This window comes from Eumetopias jubatus, unplaced genomic scaffold, assembly GCF_037043125.1.
Source record: "Eumetopias jubatus isolate StellerSeaLion01/CBP00866 unplaced genomic scaffold, mEumJub1_p1.0 scaffold_14, whole genome shotgun sequence".
Classification (NCBI taxonomy): domain Eukaryota; kingdom Metazoa; phylum Chordata; class Mammalia; order Carnivora; family Otariidae; genus Eumetopias; species Eumetopias jubatus.
The window spans coordinates 11,587,415-11,610,219 of record NW_028274820.1 but is presented as its reverse complement, the minus strand read 5'-3'; the positions used below and the strand labels follow the sequence as shown (position 1 = coordinate 11,610,219).

The 22,805-nt window shown below is 44.6% G+C and overlaps 1 protein-coding gene across 2 annotated transcripts in view; it reads right to left on the bottom strand.

Moving 5' to 3' along the window:
• The window catches only part of GLI3 (GLI family zinc finger 3), a 249,753-nt gene that overhangs the window by 5,694 nt on the left and 221,254 nt on the right, over positions 1–22,805 (bottom strand). For both annotated transcript variants that reach the window (XM_088018202.1, XM_028108964.2), the window contains 3 exons: positions 8,568–8,717; positions 7,284–7,448; positions 2,320–2,610 (listed from right to left, as the gene is read on the bottom strand). In XM_088018202.1, the coding sequence (XP_087874328.1) occupies positions 2,320–2,610; positions 7,284–7,448; positions 8,568–8,717 (606 nt within the window). The remainder of the gene's footprint in view (positions 1–2,319; positions 2,611–7,283; positions 7,449–8,567; positions 8,718–22,805) is intronic.

Here is a 22,805-nt window from a genome sequence, read left to right as displayed (position 1 = left end):
AGAAGCCAAAATTCCCTCACCTTATTACCCACTGTCCTTAGGAAGTGAGAACAAGACATTTAGGAGCATTACACAGAAGAGATGTGGAATTAATAAGAAAAAAGAAGAAAGAATTTAATTCATAGCACAATGATCAAAGACACGTTTTTAAAGAAAGAATATTAGACATGTAAATTTTATATGCATTAGTAAATGTCTACGAAGCGATCTATTTATATTAACATGTGTATGGACATATATAGGCAAAATAATCCCCTGTGGGAAATTTGATTAATTTATTAGCCTTACCTATAAATATGGAGCCTTGTCTCAATCTCTATGATCCCTCCCAGCCTATGTTTCTGTGATTTCATTACTTTATAAAATAGTTCACATCTTGGGGCATCTCAGATGTCACTGAGCCAAATAACTATACGTTCTTATTTCTACCAATTTTCTTTTTAAATAATGGGTATTTGGAGAGGAGATGACAAGTTTTCTTGAGCTAGGGATATACATTCAAGGTACAAGAGGCTCTGGGTCCTTAGGACGTCCGAAGAACATAAATCATTGTCTTTTGATGACATAATCTAGGAGACTACAAATTCATTTTCCTTGTTTCATTAAACATTTGAGGATAAACTGTTGAATGTTCTGCACGTTGTACAGGTGGACTTTATTTTAGAAAATGGATATGTGGTCCCCCAAAAAAGTATGTACAACACTGCTTATGAACTGATTAATTTTACCGTATGGTGATGGGTCATAATACATACATCAACTTTTGACTAAGGTGCTTTTTATTTATTTATTTTTTATTTTTTGACTAAAATGCTTTATATTTATTTTTCTTTCTTTCTTTTGACTAAGGAGCTTTTTAAAAGCAAAATATAGCTATCCACTGGGAAGTCCTGATAAATCTGGATAGCTTATTTGTATTATTTTTGGCTACACTTAACGCCATCTAAAACTCTTAAACTCAGTAAGTCATTAAAATTCAACTGATGATTAAATTCCACTCAGTCAACTCTGGAATTGTACATGTGCATTATTTCCTATCCATAGGTACTGCTGGGTGGTGACATCACTCAGGAACTCCTAGGATGTCCATCCAATTGCTGGACTTTTCTAATTTTAAGAAGAAACTTCCTGAAACTAAGTATAGCTATGTCTGGCTGACCACTCCCGTGCAGCTGGAAATCCAAGCACACGACTTCTATCTGGTGTGTTTCCTCCATATACAGAGTGCCAGACGAGACCCCAACACACTCGCGGAGCTGACTCCGTTACGTACGCTGCCAAATACAAATGTACTGAAGCTCTTCCGATAGCTACTCTTTTCATTATTCTTGTTGCCTTTCTTACAGTTTTAGACGTTTTAGTATGGCGCATCCTTAACAACAACAACAACAAAATCACCAAGGGAATTTTGCAAGAAGCTGCAATAGTAGCATAATCCATATATCAGTCTGGTGACTGATATGTCCCCAAACCAGAATGATATCTCCTGATGGCAGCTTTCTATCATCCCCTGCTCTTTACCTCGGTTCAGGCACCACTGCACAAACGGTCTCCAGTCTACCAAGCCCATCCTGAGCCTGGCAAAGGGGGTTGGCTTTTCTAAAGATCAGCTGTGCCAGGTCATTCGCCATCACCGGTAAAATATAAGCTCTTTGTCCTCCTCACTCCTTTTTACTCCTGCACATGGTCCTGGGGCCCCATGGCTCCTGTTGCAATGCCCTGCTCCCCAGGCCCTGCGCCTTCCCCCCGAGTGCCAAACTTGAGGGCCACCCACTCTGCCGCCCCCGTCACATCCTCAAGTGCGCTGGTGGTTTGTTCCCCTCTCGAATGCTCTCACACACACTCCTGGGAAAGACCCATCACACTGAGTTGTGAGTAATTTGCTTTTTGGTGGTCTGTCTAGCCCATGGGACTGTAGACGCCTAAAGAATAGGGACTGTGGCTTTTTTATCTCAGGGTCACCAGGGCAAAGCACAAAGCAAAATACTAATTTACAGAAAGATGGAATGGCTGATTTTCTACATTACAGGTCTACTGAAAATGTAGACGGTCGTGCCTTTCTTTCTACCTGCCACGATGTGGTATGGTTCCAGACTGATTTTAAAAACCAGTTAGCAAACCCTGACGTTCTTTTCTGAGTTATTCTATGCCAATGAACCTTAAGTAAGGAATCCGGGTGTCTGAGCTCCTGACCCCTTCAATCAGAGAGCCCAACGCAGTGAGGACCCAGGCGGTCTAGTTCCTCCTCAAGCCCTCGCTGACTTTCTAAAATGACCTAGGTTGGCTTGGGGACAAGCAGAAGGAAAGTGAATGACATACCATGGGCTTCTCTGCCTTGACTGCTTTCACCTGAAGGCATTCTTCCCGCTTTGAGGTAGTGTTGCTGAGGTCCTTCTGCTCCCCAAGGGCTCCCTGAGTCTGCCGGCCGGGCGACCGGGACTGTGAATGGCTGCCGGAATCACGGGGTGGGGGGGGCCGAGGATGAATGTCCCCACGCTGCTTCTTGGTGACATGAGCCTCTGGGCCATGCACTGTCTTCACGTGCTTCCGGAGGGAACTCGGGTCTGTGTAGCGCTTCGTGCAGCCTGGGATTTTGCACACATATGGTTTCTGCCAAAAGCCACAAGAACAAAATAAGAGATTGTTATCAAAGCGCTAATGCCCCAGCCCAACAATCTCATGGACGCACACTATAACTTTCTTTCAAAGCACTTCCACAAAGCTGGGAAGTATTAAGATACCTCTGGGTACTAAGGGTTTAATAAAGGCCATTTGAACACTGCTCAGGGGCCAGTGAATCTAGCTTTAATAGACTATTATTTTAGACAATGCTCAAGGAGAGCTACAAATGTGCAAATCACCTGTATGTGCTTGGCAACATTTATCCTATGAGTAGGAAGAAGGATCCTGGTGTCGGGGTAGCTTCTCAATAGGTATTTGAAGACGGTGATGGGGAAGACGATGATGATGATGATGGTGACAACTACAGAAGGCTCAGACCCCCATCACCTCATCAGAAGAATGCTATATGCCTTTGGGAGAATTTGTGTGAATAAATTTCTTAGGGACTCCTGGTTCTCCGCTCAAAACTCACTACACCCGTTGTTGAAAATGTGCACGTAGGCATAGTAAAAAAAAATTGCCTATAGCCTCTTCCGTGTTAGATATGACTAAAACATGTCCATTTGGGTCGCATTACAACTGTGTGGGATGTTCGGGGCTCAGAATATCCAGAACTTTTCTGATCCTCATAGTTGTAAAGCCCTGTTTGACCATCTATGAATGCTCACTCACAAACTGAGAAGGGCTGATGGATGGCATCCTGGAAATGAGGATTCCTCTCTGGCTCTGCTCCTGAGTACTAAGGCCTGTTAATTATTTATTCCATGTTCCATGTGGGCCAGTGACTAAACCTACAAATGCAGTCATTAAAAACTCTATGGATGCTTATAGCTACATTATTTACTCAAATCACAGAATCGTTGGAATTTACTCATGACCAGCATCAAAACTGCGATTTTGTTTACCTGGCTTGAAATATAATATATTCATGAATCCTTATAAGAATATATATCTACGTAGACCAGAAGATGAACTATTAGGTAAGCGATAGTCATAAAAAGCATGATTAGTATAATGTACCCATTATATTAAAAAAAGATGTCCTGTCTTATAGAATGTATGTGTCTAAAAGATGCTTTTTCACTAAAAGCCCAAGAACAGACTGAGTGCTACATAAAATGATGAAATGCCCTAATGTAGTGAAGACTCCGAAAATTATCCCGAGAGACTTCACCTCCAAATTTGAGATTCTTTTGGGGAGAATTGATTCCCATTAACTATGAATTACTTCTATTCAGGGGCTGGTGTGATTTGCAGCACATATATAATGAAACGAGCACACCGACTTCTATGCATTAGGGACAGAAGAATGGCTCCAGCAATGAGTGCTATTACCTTACAGCGTCCTGACATCGGCCCAACGCCTGCTCGCAGCACTGCCGTGACAGACTGTTCTATCAGCGGGCACGCCAGGATGCATGGAGCAGGTGTTGGGGGGCAGGGGGGCAGAGGGCACGGGGAGAGAGCCAGGCTGGCATTACACGCCTGAGGAGCTACTCTTCCCATAAGTATATGCATGTGTATACCCTGGGTTAGCTTGGAAAGGGGGACACAGCTGGAGGTGGAAAGTCTTTGCTTGCGATCAATGACTGAGATGAAATATAACTGTACGTGGGGATCAAAAATGTTGTCAGTCTCACTGAGTTCCCTGTGTCTCCTCTCCTAGACATTCAACTTTTGCCACGGTTGTTTCCTTTTAGACTCACGCAACTGAAGGGTACTTTGTGAAAGTAATTCCTGTGTTTTTTTACTTGACTTTGTAGCATTTATCCAACTAAATTTTTCAATAAACGTTTAATGGTCCTCACTATAGGCAAGACTCATGTACTGCAGGATTTAATGTCCAGGGTTATAAAATGTGCAGGAAAAATAAGAGAGCATGTAATTATCACCAGGCCCAAGTATGAATGCCACAGAAGGATGTGGACGGAGGACAATCACTTTTTAGTTGGGATGATTGTGGGGAGCATCAGTTACTACGCTTTTATACCTGGGTATAACACCCAGCTTGTGGGGTCTAAGGGTGAAATAAGACAATATATGAAATGCTCATCACGATGTGTTTGTGGCATAGAGTAATTACTCAGTGAACCGAACTTTATTAGGAGGAGGCTCTGTAGCTGGGTCCTGAAAGTAGACCAAAATTCTGAGGGATAAAAATGAAGGTAAGAGGATGTGAAAGGAAAGCCACAGTCCAGAGGCAGGACCGCTTAACGCATGCGGGTGTGGCTGTCTAGTTCCACTCACAGCCACACAGGTCAGAGGTCAAGCCTGGAAGGGCACCCTTGGGCCGGGTGCCAGCAGGTACAAGCCGAGAGAATCTAAACTTTCCCTCTAGGAAAGAGGAAGCCACTGGAATGTTCTGGAAAGAGAGATACAACTGAGTCAGAGCTCAAGGATACTTGCCTAGTGTGGCTTTGGGGGGACATGAGCTGTGTGGTCTAGAGTTGGGATCCCTGGCAGAGGCCACTGCCATGGCCCCAATGAGTGAGGCAGCCTAGGGGTGCAGGAGGAAGGCCAGACTGGCTTCCTGAGCGGGAACGACGCCCCTCCTGTTCAAGTCCATGGTAGTCTGTTCCTCACCCACAACAACAAATCTTGCGCCACCTAACTAGCTATCGATATTTGTTTAGGGAATGAATGAAAGTACATATAAGAGAGAGCAAATAAACGAAAGAAGATACCTAGATTTATCTAGGACCGGCTCATGACACAAATCTAGATTCTTAATTTTGGTGGATGTGAAGCCGTCCATCATTTATACGGAGGGCCAAAGCCTTGCGTGGTCAAGGTGGTTAACTTATTTTAGATACACTGCTCAACCCTGGTGAAAGATATGATTGAACAGGATAACTTTTAATCTCATAATGGATAAATGCTCATATGGCGCTGCACTCTTGACCTCACAGAACTGGACAAGCTCAACTCTAATGCATTTGAGCAAAGCAAACAGCTATGCACATAATTTAAGTCCTTAAGAAAGATAAAAAGCTGAGTAAGTATATGTGTATATGTTCACTGCTAATCCTAACACACCCACAGCCCCAATTTCTCCACAATAACAGGAGGGAAACTTGTCCTAAAAATCCATAGGAATGAATACCTTCTAAATTTCTGGAGTGCAGTTAAATATATCAATTTAATTCTAACTTAATCGAATGCCCTAAAATATTTTAAATTGAGATATAATCCACATACCATAAAGAGAACCCTTTTAAGTTGCACAATTCAGTGGCATTTAGTACATCCACAATCTTGTGCAACTATCACCATTTATCAGTCAAATTCCAGAATATTTCCAACATCCTCCAAAGAAATCCTGTATCTATTAGCAGTCACCCCCTATTCCCTTCCCTCAGCCTCTGGCAACCACTGATCTGCTTTCCATCTCTACGGATTCACCTAGACTCCCTAAAACTTTGCACAAAACAAGAACAGCAGATTACATAGCAACCACATGTAGTAAAAGCATTTTTGACATAAAAAAAATGGAGATGTGGCAACTCCCCTAAAGCATCCTCCAACAGCTGATTAATAATAAGAGACTCCAAATGACGTAAGTCTCCTTATTCTGCCATGACCCTTTCAAAAAGGGTCTGTACGTGTGAACCTGCATGTATGAGCTGAAGAGTGACTGTGTTTTTAAGAAAAGTGTGGCTCATCCCATTAAAGATGTGCTTGCTCTGTCCCGTAAGCTTAAGGGACACTTGGAGAGTACCTTATAGCCAATGGTCCCTGAGCTATTGAGCCAGGTCAAGTGCTCCTTCTCTCACACTGTCAAACAAACTGATGACCTCCTTAGTGGGGCAGAACTATGTCTCATGTTAACAAATTCTGGCTAAATATCCCATTTCTATGCAAAAGGCGGGGAGCCTTTTTGTTAATCTCTGGATTCATTCAAGAGAAGGCTTCACAGAGGAGCCAGAACTTTGAGCTAGACCTTCTTCAAAGAGAAGTCGGAGGCCTTCGGACAGACATGCATTAAAACCCGGGCAAAATAATTTGAAATCACTTTCATTCTTAAGGCTGCTCTGAAATTCTCGGGGGATGACTATGGACAAACCACAACATAACAGGAACCACCCACCAACCTTGAAACTTTATCCAATATGCGATCTTAAATGACTGACTAGAAACCATTCTGGATTTCTGAGAATAGCTCAAGAGCTTTTGGAATTTAGAATGCCTGGATGTCATGTTTGGCCACGGCTGGTTGCCCTGAAAAGGCTTTTTTTGGCTAGAATGCATTTGAAGATACCACCTGGAGAAAGCAGGGAAAAGTGGCCATCTATCCGTGCTGCTTACAGGGTCGTCCTCTGCAGGAACTCATGCTATTCCAGGCAGAGCAAGTGGGTGGAATGCCAAAGTTAAACACTCCTACTGTTTGACCAGTAGGTGGCAGTTCTGAACAAGGTGAAACTTGCTTGCCAGGGGTTTGAAGTTCCCTCTGGGTCTGCATTACTCACCAAACCAGGCCCCTTTGCAGCCAGCCCCATGGTGGAGGAGCTCTAGGCCTTCACCTGCAGCCTCAGCGCCCAGTCCTGCTGGGCCAAGAGGAAATGAAACGGAATGGTCCTTGTCTCCAAGTGCATTGTCCGTGAGGGCTCTTTGTTTCCACCCTGAGCTCGGGGCCCAAACAGTGTCTTGTGGGGGAGCCTCACCTCATTGGAATGCGTCCTGTTTTGGTGCTTGGCGCGATCGGAGGCATTTGAGAAAGCCTTGTTGCAACCTTCATGCTCACAGACGTACGGTTTCTCTCCAGTGTGAGATCTCAAGTGCGTTTTCAAGTTTTCTAGTCTCGAGTAGGCCTTTGTGCAACCTTCAAACTGAGGACAACAGGTAAAATGCATTACCCCACACAATAACGGCTTATGCCTAACACTCCCTCAAAATTGATGAAAGACTGACGTTTCGAGGGTCAGCAGCTTTTCAAAACTGAGGAACAAAAGTCTACTAAACTCTGCATTTATTGGGATTCAGATGGGGCTCAGTGCAGTTCAAGAGACAGCATTTTCAGGGCTCCTAAAAAGTCCTGGAGGTTTTTTTGTTTCTCTTTTTCTTTTTTTAAATAGACCACTCAATGTGGACAATGGGTTTCATTATCTGCTCATTGATCTCCTCAAGTTCCCACTGATTTTAGATTCAGCACAAAGTTCACTAATATGGCTTTGTGTCCATACAAAGGCATGGAATTTGATCGTGTTTGTAAAGGGCCTTTAAGATGTAAAGCACAGGGCTGAGCAGTGCCCAGTGCGCCTGGCGGCACCTCGGTGAAAGGAGGCTTAGTCCCAGCCCTCTTGTGGGTCTACACAGGACCATGGGGATGGACTAGGAAGGCAAAGGAAAACTCTGAAGTCACGTGGGTTCTGTTTTTAAAAGTGAGCTTAAGGGTTTCAAGTCAAAGCTGGCACCTCCCTCTGCCCTCTGGGCCTTCTCGCGTGATGGGCATTAGTGCCGGGGCAGGATGCTGGCCACACGCTCATTCCCAGTGCCCAGCAGGGCATCCCAGCTGCCGCCCGCCCGCCTGCCAGTCTGCTGTCCAATGTGGGAGCTGCGTGCCACCGGAGGCTGTTGATATTTACATTTTTAAAAAAATGAAATTACAAAAATCAGTTCCTTGGTTGCTCCGGCCAGGTGTCCAAAGCACCCAAGGGGCACACGTGGCCTCCAGCTACCTTGTCAGACAGGGCAGGTCAGAGCGCTTCTGCTGTCCCCCAAAGTGTGGTTGTCAGGGCTCCTTCTCCACTCTGGCCTCCCCCCAATCCCAGAACACCCTCTCAGAGCTCCGGGCATTCATCACAGACCCCAGTTCCTCCCACCGCCTGGCCGGGTCCATCCGCACAGGGTGCAGACACTGCCCCCCCACCGCGGGAGAACCCGAACCCCAGGCTGACACGCGCCCCTGCCAGGTGGCCCCACGCCCACAGCTCATGCCGCACACTCACAGTGCATTTGTGAGGCTTTTCCCCCGTGTGCCTCCTCATGTGCACCACCAGCATGTACTGGGCTTTGAAGGGCTTCTGCTCTCTCGAGCAATCCAACCACCGGCACACGAATTCCTTCTTCTCGCCGTGAATATGGTCGTTATTTATATGCTGGGATGGGGAAAAAGAAAGGGAAAGTGCGTGGGAATGCAGGACTCATTTCTGAAGGTGACAGAAGGGAGGGCAAGAAGTGCCCCAACCCTCAGCCCTAAGGAATATAGGGTAACTTTATATACAGATGATCTTTTTTTTTTTTGAATGTTTCTTAAGTAAATTTGCCCTTAGTAACCGTGCACGTATATTTCCTAACCAGCAGGAGTGGTGCTATTTGGAGGAGGCCTGGTGGCCCAGAAAAGGTACCTCACAGGGCCTCTGAAGACGGGAGCTGTGAAATGGGGTGAGCCCATGTGTCCTTGCTGGGCCTCCACCTTTTTCACCTGCCGAGTGGGGGTCAAGGTCAACAGAGCACAAGGGAACGCCCCAGCTCCCACTCGCTCTGGGCCTCGGGTTAGCGCTGCGGCTGAGATCTCAGGAAGGGAACACACACATGTGCACGCACACACGTCATTCTGTGACAGGAACACCAAAAACCGAAGCGCTTTCTCAAACTATACTTTAGTTCCAATTAGTGGGATTTTTTTCTTTGATGAATCACAGACAAATAAACCAAATACTGAAGAGAACCAGGAGACCAAAGAAATGCTGTCGTCTCTGGATCATAGCCTTCTTGATGTACAAAAACACAGGGATGGCTCACCTAGGCTCCAAGGTTCCTTTCCAGCTCTACAGAACTCTCTTAACTTCATTTGTAAAACAAAGATGAATTTCCCTGAATGCCTCATTAATTCAGTTTTAGAACCATTTTTTATATAGCTCCTTGGGGTCATACCTCAAGGGTCCTACAATGGGAAGACACAAAGAACCCTACAGAAACACCCAAGGAAGAGAAGGTTCTCACCTTGGATCAAATTTAAGTCAGTTTAAGTAAGATGATTATGTGATTTAAATGTCCATTTAATTACTGAGGAAATCAATGTCTTGGGTGGATCCTGTTGGTTTTATTCTCTGGTTACCCCACATTCTGTTTGCCTTAATGTAAAGCTCTTGCAAGCACTTTCTCAACGTATGAAAAACACACCACAAATGAATCTGTTCAATGAGAGAAAGCCCCCTTTGGATTCCATGCACTGCGTGGTCATGACAGAACATTTAATTACTCTCTTGCTTAGGCTCTGACTCCTGAGTGAGTGGTCTCTGGGGGCCCCATGGGTAAGATTCCACCCTCAGCTGGCCTTGCCCGGTTCCTCTAGGAGGGGGCCTGCTGAGGCAGGAAAAAGTGACGTGTGTTCTGCTTCCTGGACTTGAACACTGGGTGAGGGCAGAGAAAGGCAGCTGCTATGAACTCCCCGCTCCTCAAGCAGCTCCTGCCGATCACATGAATCCATCCCATAAAAACTGCTCTTGGTTCACTTTTCCCCAAGCTATTGGAAATAAGCTCCTTGGATTGATGTACATGAAAGAACAAAGAGAAAGGATGGGAAGGAGGAAGGAGAGGGAGGCAGGGGGAGCTGGAAAATGGAGTTAGAACTCAGGCTGAGTCTACTCCTAGAAAACAGGACCCACAACTTCTAGCTTCATAGTCTCAGCAACTGGCTGGGGGTCCCTGGCACCTGGCAGGTCCTCAGTAAGTATCTGCTGAATTGATTGGATTCATGTGGCAAACTTCCACTGGACAAAAGAGATTGAACTTGATGTTTCTGCTTAACTTAGCTTCATTTCACCTAGTGTCCATACAATATGATTTTAATGTAACGTGTTTGATTACTTTAAGATGATACACTATCAAGAAGTCAAAAGGATCTGAATGATATCCAAACACGAACCTTACCTTGCTGGGTCGAATAAGGGAACACTGGGTGAGTGTACTCTTTTTGTTCTGCACACATACTTCCTGAACAGAACTGAGTGCTTGTTATCCAAGATCCCCAGGTCTCCAAGAGGAGATGGTGGGATTATCAGAGTATGAGCTAGAATATCTAGAGTTTTCTGAGGGGATGTTGCACTGAGCCGAGTCTCAAGTTTTCTAGAAACACTTTTTCTCATCAATTAATAAATACTTACTGTACATTATGTGATTGCAACACCCTATTCATCTGTCCTACATTTACTCGTGCATACTGAGGTCCACTCCATACCAAGCCCCATGCTGGGGAACCAGATGGGCATGCTTCCTGCCCTAAGGAAATGATAGTCTACCAGAGCCAAGCAGATAATGCCTTAAATTACTATACAATTATAGTTGTGATCAGTGTTGTGAAAGGAAGTAAGAGGGTTTTCTAAAAATAATTAATAGGGGGTCTCAAATCCGTGTGATGCACTGAAGAGGAGGGTTAGCTTCTCTCAGCATTTATGGTAGGGCCCGAGTGATGCGTGGAGACCTGCCAGGTGTGCCGATAAGAGAGGGTATGGGGAGAAAGGGTCACCATCACAGAAAAGCAAGACCAATGGGACAGAACCCGGTGCCCTTGAGGAACAGGGTGAGGACCACATGTGGTAGGTAAAGAACATGCATGGCAGGAGAGGATTGGTCTAGCAGACCCAGGAGGCATCCAGCATGGCCACGGCCTGGTGCGCTAAGAAGGCATGAGTTTCCACTGGCTGGGTGGATGCCACCAACACCCCACCAGTCCCCTCAGGTGCACGCCTGGCCAGAATAGTGATGGAAGGCTCCGAAGCAGAGGTTGAAATTGACTGGCTGGCCAAGCCCTAGAAGCTGGCTACCGAGGTGTGGAGGGACCCACCACTAAGCTGGAGGAGGGAGTGGACAAGAAGCTGACAAGAGAGCAATAACTAAAAGACCCCATTTCCTATTTATACCTCACCAACTCTCATTGACTTTGGCCTCTGGGACAATGTCTGAAAATTCCAGGGCTGGGAATCGCATGCCGATCAGCCAGTCGATCTGCACATGGGAAGGAACACGGAAGAATCTTCGCTAGGCAGTAGGAGCAACCTCACTTTCAGAAAGGTTAGCATCTGGGGGGTCTTCCCTCTCGGCCCCCATACAGGAGACCTGAGTAATGTCTAATAGGCTTTTGTAATTTTCTGAAACTGCTCTTGAGTGCACACTTGGATTGAGACCACAAGTTATTTTCCTTGAAATGAGATTCTTCCACCTCGGCTGGCGGGGATGGGGTCCAAGTGCTGAGCACAGGATGTAATCAATTACTCTAAAGAAATACGAAGACATCCTTCTGCCTACTTGGGTAATTCAAATGCATTTTAGGCTGAATGCATTTCCTGACTCTAGATTTCAAGTGAAAAAAATAATTCTAAGAAATAAATTTTACATGTCCATGTGTCCTAAATATTTACTTTTCTTTCACAAGCTGCTTTGACCTCTGCAGCGAGGCAGACCCTAAACTACCGTGGAAAGAACGCGGGGTAGGCACTGGAAGATGACTCCTAGACCAACTTCTGATGAGCTCTGTATCTCTGGACAGGTCAGTTCTCCTACTTGAACCTTAATTTTCTCATCTGTTAAATCTAGGTGATGAACTAGATCAGGTGTCGGCAAACTTTTTCTGTAAAAAGCCAGACAGGAACTACTTTAGGCTTTGCTGGCCAAAAGGTCATAGGTACTCAAACTCTGCCACTGTTTTAGGTGAACAGCCATAGACAATGTGTAAATGAATGGGTGTAGCTGTTTATCTTTGACTTTATCTTTGATGCTGAACATTTCATGTGTCAAAAAACAGTCTTAAAATTTTTTATTTCAACATTTAAAATTGAAAAGAACCATTTCTTCGCTCATGGGCTGTGCAAAAGCAAGCAGGGGGTCAGAGCTGGACTGTGGGCCATCAGTTTGCTCATCCCTGACTAAGTGATTTCAGTTTCCTTCTTAGGCTAGCAGAGCCCATGACGTTCTTGGTCAGGCTTGTCAAGCCTGAGGAAGTAAAATCAGAGGGAGGGAGGTGTCAGTGCTAGGGAAAAGACAAAATCCACAGGAAGGAAAAAAAGTCAGGATCCTAGGCTAAACAAGGGGAGGGAGGGAGGCCAGACAGACTCCTCCTGCTTTGTGCTCCTAGGACCCGGATCTTGCTCACCCAAATCCCCAGGTAGCTAGGAAGACTACACGCAGCAAATTCTTAGCATTCCACCGACAGAAGGCTCCCGCATGAAGCTGGCCTGAAATTCAATGGGCATGTGTTTATTTGTGGTTTCATTGAACATTTGACTTCCTAGCAATGAAAACGTTAATCAAATATATAAATAATTTAATTGGAGGGAAAATAATGCATGATTAAAGTCCAAACTAATCCAACACAAAGACATGCAATTTGCCAGTGGCGCAAGTTCCAGAAAGAGATAGATGGCGTAAATTACAGTGTCATGTGCCAACTCGCTCAGCAGGGCTGCTCGGAACTCTCCCCATCAGGACAACCAGGACTGCACTGTCCCCCCCGCAAAAGGCCGAGCCACCCCCACCCCCCCCCGCCGGCCCCGTGCACAGCTTCTGCACAATTCCATCTTCCAAGCAGGACTGGAAGCATCTGCCTCGGGAAACTGATGGCTGTTGGAACAAGTAAGATCTCTCAGGTGCCCACAGCAAACCAACAAAGTTGCTGTGTCCCCAGCGGGACATGTCTTCAGCCAGGTGAGCTGAGACCCTGCATTCCCATCCCTTCTGCTCCCCACGGCGCCCCGGGGACTCAGGAGGAGGGAGAAGCCTCTCTGTTGGCCTGGCCTGGCCATCCAGGCAGCCTGGGAGGCTTCAGTGCTATGGGCAGAAAGGCCTGGAGGGAAATGGGGGAGAGGCAGCTTTTCTGTCATGGACAGCAAAATGGAAGCTACAGTGGCCTTCGCTAAGCTAATCAGACTCATTCTTCTTGCATTGTTATTTTGCTCTCAGGAAAGAACAGGTAGGGGTGCCTGGGTGGCTCAGATGGTTAAGCGTCTGCCTTCGGCTCAGGTCATGATCCCGGGGTCCTGGGATCGAGTCCCGCATCGGGTTCCCTGCTCCTTGGGAGCCTGCTTCTCCCTCTGCTTCTCTCTCTCTCCCCCTGTCTCTCATGAATAAATAAATAAAATCTTAAAAAAAAAAAAAGAACAGGTAGTTCTTCCTCAGTCTAACTGCGAACGCTTCGGATGAAGCACACGTGTGTGCGGTCTATCAGCCCCGATTGTTGGTGGCCCTCCAAATAAAGCTGCTGGTCAAGCGGTTTGGGAACCTGGGAAGCACCCTTCTGCTTGCTCTCTGTCTCCCTTGGCTTTGGCCAGATGCCCCGCCGATTCCCAGCCGGAAAGCACAAGTTTTCATGATGGGTAAGCACCCTCCATTGAGGTAACTTCCTCAAAGGAGAAGCGACGGTAGGGCTTGAGGGGAGTGTGGAAGCTTTGTAGGTACATCTCCATGCAAACTCAGCTCGAGGGGAGCGTGGAAGCTTCGCAGGTATAGCCCTGTGCAAATGCGGCTCGAGGGAAGTGTAGAAGCTTCGCACACACATCCCATTGCAAACTCCGCTCGAGGGGAGCGAGGAAGCTTCGCACACACATCCCCATGCAAACTCAGCTCAAGGGCAGCACACTGATCAGTAGACAAACGCCCTGCTGATCAAAGTCATGCACTCCTAAAGCCAGACAACTCCTTCCCATGCAGAAGGTGAATTCCTCCCGCTGTTGCAATGACCAGGGAAGGCAGGACATGTAAAACTTTAGACTCAGCCCTCGCCATGATCTTCTTATGTCTCCACACAAACACCCATGTGCATTTGTACACACAAACACATACATGTCCACACACACGTACACAGTGCTACTGCTTTGACAGAAAAGAAAATAAAGACTGGGAGAGTAATGTATTTTGTATATGAATGCTCGAGACATCGGGATCTGCATTATGGGCGTGAAGCCTACGGATGCTCGCTGGACCCTCAGTTTTATTTCTGACTCATCCCTTTGCTACATTTCTCTGTATCTTAACCCACGAACACGCCCCTATTTGATGCCATTATTTTATTTTCTTATTTATTTTATTTTTTAAAAAATTTTATTTATTTATTTGACAGAGAGAGACAGTGAGAAAGGGAACACAAGCAGGGGGAATGGGAGAGGGAGAAGCAGGCTTCCTGCAAAGCAGGGAGCCCGATGCGGGGCTCGATCCCAGGACCCTGGGATCATGACCTGAGCCGAAGGCAGACGCTTAACGACTGAGCCACCCAGGCGCCCCTGCCATTATTTTATTTTAAAATTGAAGGAAATAAAACCGAAAACTTGCCTTCCCAGAAACTAGAAATGCTTGATGCTTTTTAAATGTTTTCACACTGCTATCAGCTGAGCTCAGAAACCAGGCTCAAGTCAGTGAATATGTTTCATAGAATTCAATAGTTTGTAACTTTTAAGGATGTGCTGAGAGTGTATGTTAAGAAAGCCTCCTATTAGGGTATTATGCTGAGTGAAATAAGTCAATCAGAGAAAGACATGTATCATATGACCTCACGATATGAGGAATTCTTAATCTCAGGAAACAAACTGAGGGTTGCTGGAGCGGTGGGGGTCGGGAGGGATGGGGTGGCTGGGTGATGGACACTGGGGAGGGTATGTGCTATGGTGAGCGCTGTGAATTGTGCAAGACTGTTGAATCACAGATCTGTACCTCTGAAGCAAATAATACATTATATGTTAAAAAAGAAAAAAGAAGAAGACAGCAGGAGGGGAAGAATGAAGGGGGGGAAATCGGAGGGGGAGATGAACCATGAAAGACTATGGACTCTGAAAAACAAACTGAGGGTTCTAGAGGGGAGTGGGGTGGGAAGATGGGTTAGCCTGGTGATGGGTATTAAAGAGGGCACGTTCTGCATGGAGCACTGGGTGTTCTGCACAAACAATGAATCATGGAACACTACCTCAAAAACTAATGATGTACTGTATGGTGATTAACATAACATAAAAAAATGAAGAAAAAAAAAAACAGAAGGCCTCCTACTTTAGCAGAGGATGGGCTATAGCAAGTAAACAATTTTAAATAAGCTCAACTTTCAATTGGTTTCCTGACTTTATATTATCAATTTATTATAGTTGATTCTTGGACAACACAGGAATAGGGGTGCTGAAACCCTGAACACCCAAAAGTCTGCATCCAAGTTTTCACTCCTCAAAAATTTAACTACTATTGGCCTACTGTTGACTAGAAGCCTTACTGATAATATTAACAGTCAATTAACACACATATTGTATGTTATGTGTATTATACACTGTATTCTTTCAATAGAGTAAGCTGGAAAAAGAAAATGCTATTAAGAAAATCATAAGGAAGAGAAAACACATTTATAGGGTTGTAATGTATTTATCAAAAAAAATCCACAAGTGGACCCATGCAGTTCAAACCCACGTTCAAGAGTCACCTGCACTATCTCTTAGTAGTCCAGAGATATTTCTGTAAAAGACAAAGAGGAAAAATAATTTATAAGGGATTAAAGCTTCATGTACATTAAAACTGATTTGAGAGAGAAACTGACATCGTTTGCCTGTAAGAAACTATACAAGAATCCTTAGAAACTTTCTGTCTGAAAGGAGGCAAATGCCTTCTTTTATTTATTTATTTATTTGAGAGAGAATGAGAGAGAGAGAGAGAGCATGAGAGGGGGGAGGGTCAGAGGGAGAAGCGGGCTCCCCGCTGATGCGGGACTCGATCCCAGGACTCCAGGATCATGAGCCGAAGACAGTCGCTCAACCAACTGAGCCACCCAGGCGCCTGGCATGTGCCTTCCTGTTGCAGGTATTTGATTCATGTGCCATATCTGAAAAGTTGTACAAGTTTCGTGACACAGATTCTGTTAGGGACACACTATGGATTCCTAACGTCTTCACTAGGCAGAAGTAGGAAAAAGCAGCAACCACAGACGATCAGGGCTGAAACAGGCCTTTTATCTCTATATGTACTTTAATTTTAGATACATAAAATAATTTAAAGGGTTTTGTTGGCACCATCAATCATGCTAATAATGTTTACAATGTGACGCTTGCTGTGGGAGGGATCTCCCCGAAGACCCCCCAACACAACTGCTTGAATCCGCACTGGTTTGTAAAATATCCAGGCACCTTTCAGTTTTCTGATACAACTAAAAAATTATACAGAAAAATATCAAAAGGACTCAAGACTTTGGGTACAAAACACCATTCTCTTTATAAAAATAAAATATTTGCTTCTTTCTGGTCTGTGAATATTAAGAATTAGGCAGAGATGAAAAGCAAAAATTTGCTTCCTAATTAAGAAGGAATAAATAAATGGAGTCTCTCTGACGGGTAATCAAACCTGGTGTCTAGGTACAAATCAATAACAAAACTACTTTCTTTTCCACGTGTAAGAAAAGACAAAGTTCTCTGAGAAGGTAAATGTCTGAACAGAGGGCTTCACAATGTTGGATTTAGAGAATGGACGGTAACGCAGCCCCCCCCCTCCCCGCCCCCGCCCATAGGCTGGACACACAGCTCCACTACAGTGGAGGCTCATCACACTCCCAACACGCACCACCACGTGGGTGAGCTAAGTGAAGGACGGCAGCCACCAAAGGGCACAGACTGTGTGATTCCATTTATACAAACGCCCAGAATAGGCAAGTCTATATAGAAAGGAGGTAAGACTAGTGGTTCCCTGTGGCTAAGGAGATATTGGGAGGTAGGATTTCTTTTGGGGGTAATGGAAATGTTGTAAATTTGGTTGAAGGGATGGCTGCACAACTCTTGCGTATACACTGAGCTGTAGACTTTAAACGGGTGAATCACATGGTATATGAATTCGGGTTTCCGTAGTGCACTGGTTATCATGTTCGCCTCACACATGGTGTATGAATTATATGTCAATAAAGATGTTAACCCCTCATCGCTCCGCCCAAAAAAGAGAGAACCATGAAAATGTCCATTTGACCTTTGAACAACATGGGTTTGAACTGCGTGGGTCCACCTATATGCAGATGTTTTACAGTACATTATTATAAATGTATTCTCTTTCCCTTATGACTTTCTAGCTTATTTTTTCTAGCTTATTTTAGAATAAGTAAGAATACAGTAAATAATACATATACAACACACGTCCTAATCAACTATTTACATTATTGGTAAGAATTCCAGTCAACAGTAGGTTATTAGTAGTTTAGTTTTGGAAGAGTCAAAAGTTATACACAGATTTCCCACTGCATGGAAAGGTCAATGCTCCAACCCCCCGTGTTGTTCAAGGGTTGACATATTTGGTGAGGGACTCTGGTGACAGAGGGGACAGTGTGGGGAGAAAGAAAAAGTGGGTGAAGAACAGGGAATAGCCAGGTTGGATGTGACTTTGCCCTGCATCCATACCTCAGACAGAGGTCAGCCCTAGCAAATGGTTTCTCATGGAAGGACAAGGGGGCGCCTTAATCACAACTTCTACTATAGAACACACACACACACACACACACACACACACACACACACACACACACACGATCCACAGACAGAGTTAAAGCAGAACATACTTCTATGACACAGTATTTCCTGGTGGATTTCACACTGGACTCAGAGTTAACAACCCGACAACATCACATAAATGACAATTTCTCCTTATATCCCTTCCTCATCTTTCAAGTTGTAGAGATGAGTGGAAAGATGGACGACACTGACATTTGTGCAGAGTTGGAAACAAAACTAAAAGAACATACGCTCATATTAGTTCAAGTGTGTGAAGCAAAATAGTGTATGATTTGAAAAGACTGTATTTTCTAAGACGTGATATAGTCTAAAATTTACTAAAACCTCATGGAAAATTCAAGTACAGTTAATTCAGAATCTGTAGTTTGGGTTTTGTTGCTACCTTGAATTATAAAATTACTAGGTGTAAGTCTAATTTGTGATATAATTTTTTAAAAGATTTTATTTATTTGAGAGAGAGAGAAAGAAAGAGAGAGAGAGAGCATGAGTAGGGCAGAGGGAGAAGCAGACTCCTCGCTGAGCAGGGAGCCCAATGCAGGACTCGTGACCTGAGCCAAAGGCAGATGCCTAACCGACTGAGCCACCCCGGCGCCCCTAGTCTGTGGCAGAATTGACCTAGCTAGTAACTACTCCCCCTCCAAAACTGCATGTGGTACTGGTTCCAAATCATGTACACACAGGAACGGTATGCTGACCTAATGTTAAGATGACCTCAAACGTCAGGAAATTTTAGTTTTTGAGAAGAATTTTAAAAAAGCAAAATATAACCATTATATGGATTAATTTCCTTACACTACTTCAGTAAAAAGAAAATATTCTTGAAAGTGGGTTAATGGCCTCTCATTCCTTGTAAGAAGTGTAAAAGTTCTCTTTCTCTTACAGTTTTGTTCTCTGACTTCTAAATTATTTTACAAAACACCATTGTAACTCTTCTCTTTTAATAATGTTCTCTTACAGTTTAATCAAGGTGTGTTAAAAAAAAAAAAAACCTTCTGAGAACTTCTTTTCTGGAAGGGTCAGCATTTACATCCCACTGAGATTTTAAAAAGAGAGGTAAAGTGGCTTCATCACATCCTCCAAGCAATCTAAGACTTTTTACATCCTTTCTACAAATTACTGGGCTCACCATTTTACCTTGTTCTTTTAAATACCAACTTTTGTTTCAGTCAAAATAACAATAAAAACACAAACTCTTCTTAAGTAAGTGGACTGGGGGCCTAGTTACCAAAAACAAAGATACAAAGAGTTAAGCAAATAAGGATTTCGTAGCATCCGTTCTGGAAATAAGAAGCACGCTGACTGCAGAGTGGCAAGATAATCTTAGTTGCGTAATCACAGGATGAAATAGTTTGGAAAACGAAATCTCCAGAACACTCCAAAACATTTTCTTTTTCGTCTTTTTGCAATGAGCCCATCCACCACATACAGTGAGCACCAGGGTTTCTGATCACACCACTAGGCCCAAAGACACAGTGAGAGCCAGGCTTCCTTGCTCCTCAACTCGCTTCGACTGGGAACAACAGCAAGGCCAGAGGGTCCAGCATAGGCGGCCACAAAATGCAACCTCTCCCAAAACCCAGATGAATTAGTCACTCATAGGAATGGATCATTTCTATGAATCCAGGATATCTGGAAAGCATTACCATCCACAGCAAGTGCACAGATCACCAAATTAAAGATTTCAGAAGCCAAACTGTGTCCTAGAGGATTAAAATCCTCCCACCTTGTGGGCTTGGATTTCTGCCATGAAGAGAAAAGAAAGTTAATGGGTAGTTTCTCTGTAGAATAATAATTCCTGCTGGTATTTATAGAGCAGCCATACTCTTCAACCCATTGTCAAAACAATTCTTTCTTTTGTGATAAAACTTTAAAAGGTACGTTGGCTTGGTACAACAATATAAATACTATAAAATTATAACAGGATCCCTTGCACTCCTAATGTTAAGGTGTTTAACGCTTGCTTACACACACACACACACACACACACACACACACCATTACTACTCTAAGTAGGACAAGTAAGATTCAATTTTAAAGTCTCCCCGAATGCAAAGGTAGACGCAAACGTTTCCTGTTTGAGATGACAGATATTAAGAGTTCCATTATCTAGAAGTATACAGAATTTTAGCCTTTGATTATTCCTTAATTTTTATGATCTTGGCAATCCCCATGGAACCTGAGCATATAGACCCTGCTCTTTGTAAAGAGCCTGAATATACAATGTGGTTATGAGAAAATTTGAAATTCAAGAACAACATAAACAGAGATGAGTGACAGATGCGATCCGACTTGAATGGATGGGCTCTGTCTGTCTTCACCGCCCTTTATAAAAGTGACCTTTCTCCCTCTGTACTCCCGAAGGCTGATCCAGAACATCACAACAATCAGCCTTTAAGCTCGTGTACGGTCTTACAAGTTTTTAAATCATAATTCTGATGACTAAAATACTTGTTAAAATAATAACAGACAAAATAAAATGTATTTGAATTTCAAATGATAATTTATTTTTGGAGAAAATAATTTATTTTATTTTGGAGAAAAGTCAAGAGTCTTTTTCCCGGGACCCTTTGAAGATATGAGGCAGCAGAGTTATGCTGATGCTAGCCCAGACCAATCCTCATCCCCAAGGGTTTCTGCCCATTAGGGCTAGGGAAGGTTCCTGCCTGGAAAGCGCTAGGAGTCTTCCTTCAGAGTCAAAAGGAGGTTACGATGAGTGTGTGTGTGTACGTGTGTAAAGAAGGGGCTGGGGCCGCTAATGACACAAACCCGGTCAAATCTCAAGAGCTATTGGAAGAAAGGAAGAAGGCAGGCAAGCAGGCAAAATTATCCACTTGGAAATCTGCCCACATGTCCCCGCTGAGCTGACTCATTCATTCACTATTAACTTACTGCTTATTTATGATATCACAGTTACTGCGCTAAACTCTGAAGAGGCATGACTGAGTAAGACATGTCCACTGGATGTCGTCCAAGATTGGCTGTAGGAATGCGGGAAGGGGTACTGTTTAAAAATCCGCTTTCACCTCATGGACACCTCTGCAATGAAAAAAGCAAGCTCCCCCCAAAAATGCATGACTTTCTTCCTCCCTCCTGGTTCCGCATCTCAAGAAAGCTAGCAGCCAGTGCCCCCGGGCTTTCCTGGGTTTATCTCCCCAAAACAGGATGGAGAGGAAGCCCCAGGACACCCCCACTTTAGCAAGCTTTTCAACGTGTGGAACTATTCTGCCACTTTTCAACAAACTCAAGGTGAAGTCCCCCTTCGAAACACCTTCATCCCTGATTGCTGGCACATGTAAGAATATCAGAATAAAATATCCTATACAACAGGGGCACACACAAATTAGTCCACGTGGAGATGACAATTTTCTTTCCCAAGTTAGTATCAAGGCATAGAGTTTATAGGAAAAAAAAACAAAAAACAAAAAACATTGGCCCAGACATCAGGATATAGGAATTCATTCATTTGTATTTTGGGGGCAAAAGAAATGTGAGTAAGGCATGGGCACTGTGTCTGAGAAGATGAGATTTTACCATTTTATTTACTTGTCTTTTTAAAGATTTTTTTATTTATTCATTAGAGAGAGAGTGCACGAGCAGGGAGCAACAGAGGGAGAGGGAGAAGCAGGCTCCCCGCTGAGCAGGGAGCCCAACGTGGGGCTCAATCCCAGGACCCTGGGGTCACAACATGAGCTAAAGGCAGACATTTAACCCACTGAACCACCCAGGTGCCCCGAAGATGCTATTTTAAATTGGGTGAGTGGGAAACAAGTAGTCTAAAGAAAATGGCATAAGGGACAGAGTGAAGTCAGGGAAGGCTTCACAAGCAGGTACATGAGTTGAATCCAGAATAAAGAGAGGGAACGTGACCCAGAGAACAGTGTATCCCAGAGGAGGGACTAGAGCTACAGAGGTCCAGGGTCAAAGAAGAACACGATGTGTTGACAAATGCCACCCAGTGTGGGGTAAGGGTGAGGGTGCGTGTGCACACTTACATAATACAGGAGGGGTGAACGAGGGAGCAGGGAGGACGCCTTGCCGTAGTACCTCGGCTGGAGTGAAACCACAAGGGGTGCTGAATGCTCGAAGGCACCTACACTATACCCCCTGGCAACCAAGAAGATGATGGTGAGAAAGGGCTAGATTGAGAGACAATTTGGGATAATTTGTGGATGGTGAATCAGAGAGAGGAGTAATAGGTGATACGGAAGTTTCTGGCTTGAAAGATTCAGAGAGAATTTGTGAGACTGGGTGTCTGTTTGGGGCACGGCATTTTGGAAGTGCCCCAAGGACATCTCCATAAGGAGACCCAACAGAGAAGACACATCTGAAGAGTTAGGGATCTAGGAGAGGTCATAGCTGAAGGAGGAGGGCCGTCCCCTTCCCTACCCCCGTATTATCTTTGGTGAGCCTCACACACAGAACTTTAAGGACTTTGCAAAGCCCAATTTGAAAAGCCCAAGCTATGGAGACTGCATGGAGGAGGAAAGGGAGGCGCTGGGTATGATGGGAAACCGGTGTTTGAGAGACAGGGAGGGAAACGAGGAAGCGGAGGAGAGACAGAGCAGACGGCATGCAGTGGCCGGGACTGGGCTACAGGGGTGTAGCTGGAGGATCCTCGGGACCTGCAGGGCTAGAAGCAAAGACGGCTCTCCCCACATCTTGTGGTCCGGTCACCAACACCTGAGTGTCCAGCAAGATGGGATGGAAGCGGGGGGCACCCAAGGACCACGGAGACCA